We start from the raw sequence: 9,768 nt of genomic DNA, 5'->3' as shown, positions 1-9,768 counted from the left end.
GCAGAGGAGCCTGGGTTTTGAAGCCATGCCTGCCTGACAGGAGAAGCTGGCTCCTCCCGGCCCAGCCCACAGCTGGAGGCTCTAGGGCAGGCAGAGCAAGAGTTCCCCAGGGCAGCACCTCCACCTGGAGGGGCCGGGCAGGGAACACAACACCGTCAACTTGGAACAAACTTTTATTTTGTGTGCTGGTCTGGTGGGTCCATGGCCACAGGTCACTGGTAACTAGAAATAGTTAGGAGGGGAGGAGAGGGGACCAGCAGTCCAGAAGCAGGAAGAATGGTGAAGGGTTGGGGACGGAAGGGAGGTGAGGCTGAGGAAGGACCCAGCCATTTGGGTGTCTGCCGAGGCTAGAGAAAGAACACATCTCTGCCCGTCAGCCCACTCTAAAGTGAGGGCGTCAATCTACAGCGCAGACCAGGCTGGTTTGGGGCCCATGTTGCCATCTCTGGCCTGGGCAACACTACCCCCACCCCAGGCAATGATTCTTCCAGAGGGCTTATAGTCTGGAAGTCTTTTTTAACCACCTCCTACCTGCCCTCCCTCAATTGAGGCTTCCGAATCTGGGGCTCAGGCCATTCACTGTTTACTCCTGTAGCAGCCATGCTGGGGTGATGTGGGGAAGGAGGGGCTCCAGTCCCCACCTGGCTCAGAGGAACAGCTGGCACTCCTACCTAAAGGAGGTGCTAGTGAGCACAGCCCTGAGCAGACAGACCCCAGTCCTGGTCATCAGTGCCCCGAGGCCCAACAAGAATCAGAGTTGAAGTTCAAGCAGGAGGCTGCCCTGGGACGAGGCAGCTCAGCAGAATCAGCAGAGCAAGAGTAGCCCCAGCCAGCCAGGCAAACAAAGGATTGTCTCCGAGGGGAAAGAAAAGCCACCAGCTGTCTTTGGGTCAGTGGCAACGGTCAGAGTTAGGGGCAAGGAGGGTCTTACAATCCAATCACTGACACCCTCCACACATCTACAGGTTACAACTTAAGAGCTTTTGGCATTATCTCTTTTGGGGTTTAAGGGGAACAAGAGGGAGAAAGAGAAAAGAGGAACCACCACTCTCCACTCTGCTAAAATCCCCAAGTCTCAGAGGGAAGGCTCCCTGCTCTGGCAGCAGCAGACATGTCACCTGGGAGCCCCGAGGCCGGCTCCAAGGTGGGGCTCCAGGCGCAGAGGAGAGTGAGCACAGGGAAGGAGGGTGCTCTTCAGCTCCCAACAGCCCTGAAAGGTTCTCACAGAGAGAAACAGACAGACAGACGGACAGGTAGCCAGCTAGCTCATGGAGGCTGGTGGCCAGCCACGGAGGAGGCGAAGAAGACTGCCGGGGCCCTGAACGGCCGCACTTCTGCACCTCACACACTCCCACACACACAACCACACACACACTAGAGAGAGAGAGAGACAGATATATAATAAAAAGAATAAAAACTAAGGGCCCCGATGTACAAAAAATGTGTGAGGAAGAAGGCAGGGAACAGGGTGGGAGATGGTCAGTCCTCTGCAAGTCTGACCACCTTCCTCAGCTTATAAATTACAGCCCCCCTGGAAAACGGGGGTCGGGGGAATGGCGAGGGTCCGGCTGTGGCCTAGGGGAGAGCGAGTGGCGGTCAGAGTGGCTCTGGCCCATCTGGTGGAGCAGTGGCCAGAGCACGAGGATCCCTTGGGTGGTGGAGGGGGGCTGGGGACATTCAGCAGCCACTGGCAGGAGTCATGCAGGCCCCCTGGGACTTCACCTTGTGACGCTGGCCCCCTCGTCGCCGGCCCCCACTGCCGGGCTTGGGCTGAAAGAGAGAAGAAGGAGCTTGAGAAGCAGTGCCCATAGGGAGCAGGATGGCAGAGACGCCGGAGCAGCGGGAAGTGGGGGCGGGAGACGAGCGAGCAGGCAGTGTGGTCCCAGCCTGGCCTGAGTGGTCATCTGCTATGTCAGATCCTCTGCCAGGCAGAGCCAGTGCCCACCCACCTCTGTCGCCGGCAGTGGGTCACAGGTGATACCAGGGTAAGAGGAGCTGTGTGGAGAAGCAGAGAGAGCGGGGGAGCTAACATCGGCCACCACTGATAGGTGGAAAGAGAAAGGGAATGAAGGAGTGAAAGGAAAGACTCGATGGGGAGGGACAGCAGAAAGGACAGGTCCAGGTAGAAGCTTCCTTCTCCAAAGAGGGGTCAGATGAAGAGACTCTGGAAAGGACTGACGTGACAGGCACCAGGAGATGACTTCTGGGGGACAGAGCTGGCAGGAGGTACTGAGCGAGAGCCACACTGACAGGGCCCAAGGTCACCTACCCCTCAGGAGGTGGCATGTCAGGGTAGGGGCCCAGAAGGACCCTCTAAGGCAGTGTCTTTCAGACCTTCGGGGCTGCAGTGCACACTTGTACTCTCACAAACAATACTATGACAGGGAAACTGACATTTTCTACTCTATTTCATTAAAGCTAAACGTTGGTCAGGACCCATTAAGTTGACTTTATGTAGGCCACACCTCAGTTTGAAAAACACTGCCTTAAGAGACAAAAAGCTCACACTTAGCACTTACAGGCCAGGAGTTGCGGTAAACACCTGTCTATGAAATGGAAGATGTGACGGGCCAGCAAAGGTTGGCTGGGCTCTCCTACGAGTCACCCCCACTGACTAGAGACACAGCCGCACTCCCACCCCAACCCTGCCCAAGGTGGTCAGGGGCCCAGGACCGGCCTGGGCAGCACACCCACCTGTGACTGAAGACTGCTGGATGCAGCTGGCTGTGCAGCCCCTAGAGAGCAAGCTTCATCTCCAGGTGGGGGTGCCCCTACTGCTGGCCCTCCAGAGGGGCCCCCCTCTTCTCGTTTGCTCAGGGGACCCTTTTTCGTCGATTGCATTTTAATCTGCTGGGGCTTGGAGTTCATTGGGGAGTTGTTGGTGGTCTGGAGAAGCTGCAGGAGCCAAGGGGTGGGGATGAGACTGGAGCTGCAGGCAGTGATATGGGCTCAGCTTCTCCCACCCCCCATCCCCCACCCCTAGAGGTCTCAGGACCTCTCACTCCGTGGCCTGGCTGGTCCTGAGTGAGGCAGGTGGCAGAGGACTATGACAGGGGGTGGACGCAGAGATGTTCTCCTTTCCACTCACTGTACCAGGGCTGCCACGGCCTGAGCTGATGTCTCACCTGCCTCAGCCCAGCCCAGGAGGGTACCATCCTGTTCCCCGCCCCAGCTGCTCTTCCCGCAGACAATCTGTGAACCTCAGCCATCTCCTACTCAGCCCAGCTCCCAGCCTGGGGTCCAGTCTGCCCAAAGAATAAGCTGTATCTCCTGCTGCCCCTGTAACAAGAATCTGGGGCAAGTTTTGACTTCAGGCCTCCCAGAGAGACCGAGTGTCTCAGGAGCAGGAAACATTTGGAGTGTGGCCATCAGAAATCTTAAGAGCTACCATCCAGGAAGGACTGACTCAGAGCCTTCCCTGGTGGCCCAAGTTCAATTTCAAACAAAGTAGGGAAGAAGCCCAGCTACAACCCTAAGGGCACTACAGCATGTGCTGGCAGCTCCTGCCAAACTCTCAGCCAGACCAAGGCAAGTGGGCCTTCAAGGATATGACCCTCCCTGTTCCCACAACATATGCTGCAGTTCTGAGGTCACCATGGATGGGCCTAAGGAAGGCCATTCTGGAGGAAATGTGAGCCTGAGGCTGATTCCAAGATCTCAGACAGGCTGTATGGAGCAGGGGTTAAACCACTCTATCAAGTGCCCCTACTCAAGGCCATGGATGAAGTCTGCAGAGAGCATAAGGTTGGCTCCAGGAGACAGACAGCTCAAGCCCCCAGGGAAATCAAGCCCATCACTACTGTCTAGCACTCATTCCATCTGGACCCACTGCTGTAAGTGCACTGCCCCAGCCAGGTCATCGAAGCCTGTGCCCAGCATCTCGGAGGCTAGGCCTGGACACTTTCCCACCACCCTTTCCTGCTGAGGACTGCCATGCTTCAACCCCACCTTCTCTCCTCCATGATCACCACCAAAGCCCAGAAAGATGGGAGGTCTAGGGACATTGCCTCTCAGGGGAGCAGAGAAGATGGCACTGAGGCCACACCTTAGAGCAGTTTCAGCTTTCGCAAGGTAGGGACTGGTGCCTCTGCCCCTGGCAGTGAGGGAAAATTCCACAGGGCTTCTCAAAAAGGGATTGCTGTGCTCACAGTCTAGAAATGGAGTGGCCCCCGTACTTCCTGCAGGTAGGCAAGGTGGTCTGCCAGGCCATACCTTGGTGATGGTGCCCACAGCCTTGGTGCGGCCTTCCCGGAACACCAGCCGCTGGTCTATGTGCAGGTACTCGGGGGTCTTGATGAAGCGGAAGTGCACTGTGGCCTTGTCCCCGGTGCGCAGACAGTCCTTGTCCATGCTGAGAATGGTGGCCGTCTGCCTGATGCTCCCACAGTGCACTGCCAAGGGAGCCAGGAGGTCAGGATAGGCCTGAGCTGCCAGTTGCCTCAGGGCAGGGGAGGCAGTGAGTAAAAGCATGAAACATGCTGGAGCTGCGGCAGGCTGAAGACCTCGGTGCAGGGCCAAGTGTGGCTGAGTGAGCTGGAGGCCTGCTCTTGGATTTGATCCTGCCTCATACTCTCCCATCTTTTCCTCCAGTTAGACCCCACTTTTCCCTGGACCCACAGTCTGAGTTTCCGAACACAGGGCACTCTGTTTGCATGCATGCCTCCTCTGCACTGTGGGCTTCCTGACAGCAGGGCCCTTGCCCATCTTGTCTCTGTCCCCAGCACTTTGGCAACACTACCTGGCACACAGCAGCGCTTGGTAGATGTCTACTGAAGAACTGAGTGTGAGGTCCTTTGAGGGCAGGTGTGGATCTCCAGAGCCTGGTATAGAGCCAGCACTCTGTGTTTGCAAGACTGAATAAACGCCGCAGCTCGTGGGTGGAACAGAGGGGATGGCATCGCTCAACGGGACAGAGACCTGACTCTTGGCTGTAGCTGAAACTTCGGGGTTTGGATTGCTGGAGCACTGTGGGAGGACCTAGAGCAGGCAGCTTCTGGCTGGCAGTGCCTTTAGACACCTACCCATGGCCTGGTAACGTGGGCTAATTGTGGTGGGGTGATGGAGGACGAGGATCTCGGCCTCAAACTCCCAGGATGCTTGGGGATTCAAGCGTGGAGAAACCATCACCATGCCCTTCCGGATGGATGAGCGCTTGATCTGGAAAAAAAGATGGAATCCCAGACCTTAGGGACAATAATGCCTTCTGGCTTCACCCCTTGGTTGTGGAGGATCAGGAGTCCTTCTGGAAACCGGGACCACCCCAACTTCCCCTTGCCCTCTCACTGCACTGGACCACAGGCCTTCTAGAGTAGACAGCCCAAGGCAGACTTTAGTGGCATGTGGGAAACCTCAACACTGCTACCCAGGGTCAGGAAAGACTTCATGTAGAAAGTGGCATTTCAGCCAGGCCTTGTGGGATGGGTAAGAATTAAGTGGGTGGTGACAGGGCAAAGGCAGGCAAGCATTCAGGTGGAAGGAATAGGGCCACCATGACATGATTGTTGGAAAGTATAAAGAAAATCTGACTTTGCTGGTTACTTTGGGATGGTGGGAAAGATAAGTGACCCCAGAACTAGCACTCACCCCAATCCCCAGCGGACAGAAAGCTAAATGGTAATTTGGCGTGGACCCCGACAGCCCCATGTAGAAAGAGCCTCTGCACAGCAGGAGGCTCCCAGCTGAGCTCACCTCTGAGCTCAAGGTACCCTGGTTGGGCACTCAGTGGAGGAATAGAGTTTAGGAGGCAGGTAGGTCCGGGTTCAAGTCCCAGCTCTGCACTTACTGGGCAAGTCACTCAGGCTCTCTGAGCCTCAGTTTCCTCATCTGTAAAAGTGAGGCCAGTAATTCCTGTCTTGCAGAGCAGCCGTGAGGACTAGAGATGGCCCAGGGCCTAGCATAACACGGAGCCCGAGGGGAGTTTTTGGTATTATCAATACCCACCTTCTTCAGTGCGAAAGAGGCCGTCTGGCCCCCTCGAACCTCCTTGACAGGCATGCGCTTGCGATGGATCGATTTGACAGCAATGGACAGGAAGTTACCCAGGGGATCTGGGCCCAGCAGCAGTGTGTCATTCAGCTTGATCAGGCCCCTCAGTGTTGTCCCCGACACCACTGTTCCTACACCCTACAGAGAAGACCCTGGCCCAGTAAGTCCATCCCAAACACAGACTCACCCCAACAGTCCTGCAGGAAGCACCACTCAGCCTCCCACCCTGTTCAGTTCACCAGAACCCACTCACTGGGACAGAGTAGGTGTCGTCAATCTGAAATTCAGCAGGTTCTTCCTCCCGGTAACTGGTGCGAGGGGACAGGAGGTTGAGGAACATCTTCAGCAGATCTAGGTTTTCGCCTGTAACGTTGGAGATCTGGAATATTGGGCACATCCTAAAGGAGGTGGGTGAGGGGAGAGTGGAGAGAAAAGACGAAAGGAGCTCAGGTGGCCAGCTCCTGCCTGATAGGGTGGGAGCAGCAGGAGGGCTCCTGAAACAGCTGTTGCTGCTAAGGGTCCCACCACCCTCTCATCGGCTCCCAGGGCTCCACCTTCTGCCCGGCCCACGATCTCCTGTCCAGACCTGCTCTGAGGTCTTCTTGTCTTACTCAGTTTTGTCTCTGAAATCTGTCCCCACCTGCCTCACCACCACTGCCCTGTTGGGGGGGGGGGCTCATGACTGCCTCTTCTTCCTAAAGCACACACATGCTTAAATCCTTAACTGACTTTCCACTGCAGAGATGACAGCCAGACTCCCTCCTCCCAATATCTCTGCCAGTTTATTTCTCTCAAATTCCTATATTCCAGCCAGACCAGAGAATCTTCCCTTCTCCTAAAGCTTGGGACTTTTTTGTTCCCATGTACTTGTTCACTCTGATCCTTCTGCCTGAATTCCTTCCCTCTTTTACAACTACCAAATCCTCTCATCCTTCAGAGTCCATCTCCAATCAGATGCCACCTCTTCCAGGGAACCCTTCCCAGATGAGCACCCTTGACTCCCTCTGAACTTTTGGAGAACTTTTTGTGTCTCTGTTACACATGACTATATCTGATCTTCTGTCAGAGTTATCTTTACTTCCTACTCATGGCCTCTATATTTCCTATCCATGGTTAATCAAACTCCTCAGAATCAGGAATTATACATGCCCCATAGCTCCTAGAATAGGGACTGCAAGGCCCTCAACAAAATGAATGAATTGTGGCCCGCTGAAATGGACCCCCTCCTGCTGGCCAACTGGTGGTACTGAAGACAGCATCAGGGCAGAGCCACAGTCAGGCTGCTCTGGGTCCTGTACTAAGCAGCCCCAAGACCCTGGGAGAAGGAGCAGAGTTAACAAAATTCACTATTATCAGGAAGTTATCTCTGACCAAGGAGCCGACCACCTTGAGGACAAGGATTATGCCCAAGGCAACTCTGACTCCTCAACGCCTAGATGAAAAGCCCAGCACAGGACAAACATCCAATAAATATTTATGGAATCAAAGGATACACTGATAAGTAAATGCTCAAACTGACCCACGATTAGAGTATTTTTGAGAAATAACAGTATAAAAAAAACAGTTATAAATATAGTTGTGTATCTATCATACAGCAGCTAGGCACAGTACTAAATGCTTTACATACATCATTTCCAACATTTATGAGAGCCTTATGGAGAAGGTAATATTCCAATTTCACAGATAAGGACACTGAAGTCTCAGCTAGGATTCCAACCTCAGGGAGGCCAGAACCTCAGAATCTGAGTTACCTGATACAGCCCCATAGCAACACTCCTGAAAGCAGAATCTTCGATTTCAACCAATCTTTATGCCTGCCCAGAAGTGAGCGCTCCCTACCCATTACCTCTCAGAGCTGAAGTTGGAGGCCGTTACAATTACATCATCCTTGCTCTGCACCAACACAGGGATCTTCCGGCAGCCCGGTGACTTCAACAGGCGCTGTAACAGCTTCAGAGTTTCTTAAAGGGTGAAATGGAACAAAATTAGGAGGATACAGCCTTCTCTCTGGCCAGGCTTCTAGTGCAAGACAGGTTCCTCATTACTGATGTAAGCAGGAGACAGACAGACGGACAGTGTTAAATGCCACAATGCCTGGAGAAGCAAAAAGAGGATTGAAACTTTGGATGGGTAAGTGCCTGCTAGAGTAGAAGGAGAGTCCAGATGGGGCCTGTCTGCTAAGGTTATGAGTCTAAACACTGTCAGGTTTCTCCAAAGTCTCCAGAAGACCCACATCCTATGAGAAGGACAACGCTGTCCCAGAAGTCTTTGCTTCCTGGAAAAAAAGTTCATCTGACAAAAAGATCTCTAGGACATTTAGATACCGGCAGAAGCCCTCACGAGGCCTTCCAAAAGGATGCACCTCCACTTCTTTCCTGCCATCTTCAGCGATACGGGAGAAATACACGGAAGCCTAGGCCTGCAACCCTATTGTGAAGCCTTTGGTGGTAAAAGGTAGTCAGACTCTCTGCCCAAATGTCACCATATCTGTCCAGCTTAGATGTTAAAACCCACCCTCCTGCCTAGAATCACCTGAAAAGAGGTGCCAGATTAGGAATCTCAAGGATCCTGCATTTGGAACCAGAAGGAACAAAGAGTAGAAGATAATTCTAGGCCATGCTCAGACCAAGAGCCAAACAGGGAGGAAACAGAAGATTCTAGGTCAACGGTTATTGAGGCCAAGGTCTAAGCACAATACAAGGAAGCAGAAGACCCTGGGCTGCAGCCCTGGCAGCAGATCAACAAGGAACCACAGTGGGTGACTGCCCCAAACAGAGAGACTGCTGCTGGCTGTTGCTTCACTTACCTTGCAGGATGTTGGCAGGACACATGTCAATCTTGGTGACCACCACAAAGACAGGCACATTGAGTGCCAATGCCAAGCCCAGGTGCTCCTTGGTCATCCCCACAATGCCAGCATTGCTGCCCACCTGCCCCAACACAGAAAGAGCCATCAGGACAAGGGAGACAGAGATTGCTGCTGAGTGGGCACAGGGGCTCAAAGAAGGCTGAAGTAAAAGAATTCCTATCTCTGAGGCCACCATTAGAACAGGACACAGGAGGCACAAGCCTTAGGCCAGGAAAAAAATGGCTGTAGATGAAAGCTGGGCTGGGCACAGACTAGTTTAGCCTCCAATTTAATGATGTGGGCTATCAAAATCTGAGACTTGGAAACAATAACAAATTCAGTCTGAGAAAACAACTATCTAGAGTCCTCATAATGGATTTCAGTTTAACAACCCTGGCTGAGTTTCTGCATCTATAAAATGGGGGGATAACAATATCCACTTTAGAGGGTCACTTGAGGTTTAAATGACAAAACATATGTCAAAGGTCCAGCACACAACTGGCATGAATTAGGTATTCAAGCAATGGCAGCTGTTACTGCTGTTACTATTCCTTCCCATAACAATGTTTTAACATATGATCAAAAAGGCTGATTAAGTAAATCAGAGCACATGCAAAAGTGTGCCATACAAAAGAAAAAGGAAACTCTAATCTACTGATGTGGGGTAATCTCTAAGATATGTTTTTAAGGGAAAAAAGCAAGGTGGTATACAGCATACCATGCTACCATATAGAGTGGTGATTGGATCACTGTTTGAAAAAAGCAGCTATAAGACATCTGGGGAACACCTGAGGTAATGTAAACACTTTTAGACTAGATATTACATAATATTAGGGAACTACTGTTCATCTTCTTAGTTGTAGTAACAGTAGGAGACAGTTCTTAAGTTTTAGGAATTGTGTGCTGAAGTATTTTGGGGTGAAAAGTCACAATGT

The 9,768-nt window shown here is 52.7% G+C and overlaps 1 protein-coding gene across 3 annotated transcripts in view; it reads right to left on the bottom strand.

The window, feature by feature from the left end:
• Positions 1-155: 155 nt before the first annotated feature.
• GTPBP1 (GTP binding protein 1) overlaps positions 156-9,768 on the bottom strand; it is a 24,868-nt gene continuing 15,255 nt past the window's right edge. For 2 of the 3 annotated variants that reach the window (XM_072973542.1, XM_072973541.1), the window contains 8 exons: positions 8,792-8,915; positions 7,832-7,946; positions 6,239-6,383; positions 5,941-6,123; positions 5,022-5,157; positions 4,213-4,391; positions 2,695-2,895; positions 332-1,770 (listed from right to left, as the gene is read on the bottom strand). In XM_072973542.1, the coding sequence (XP_072829643.1) occupies positions 1,678-1,770; positions 2,695-2,895; positions 4,213-4,391; positions 5,022-5,157; positions 5,941-6,123; positions 6,239-6,383; positions 7,832-7,946; positions 8,792-8,915 (1,176 nt within the window). In that variant the 3' untranslated portion in view covers positions 332-1,677. Of the gene's footprint in view, positions 1,771-2,694; positions 2,896-4,212; positions 4,392-5,021; positions 5,158-5,940; positions 6,124-6,238; positions 6,384-7,831; positions 7,947-8,791; positions 8,916-9,768 lie in introns of all 3 variants that reach the window. The other variant, XM_072973539.1, reaches the window with a different exon arrangement.

Source organism: Vicugna pacos, chromosome 12 (assembly GCF_048564905.1).
Source record: "Vicugna pacos chromosome 12, VicPac4, whole genome shotgun sequence".
Classification (NCBI taxonomy): Eukaryota; Metazoa; Chordata; class Mammalia; order Artiodactyla; family Camelidae; genus Vicugna; species Vicugna pacos.
The sequence above is the reverse complement of the archived record's forward strand: the minus strand, read 5'-3'. Positions and strand labels throughout refer to the sequence as shown.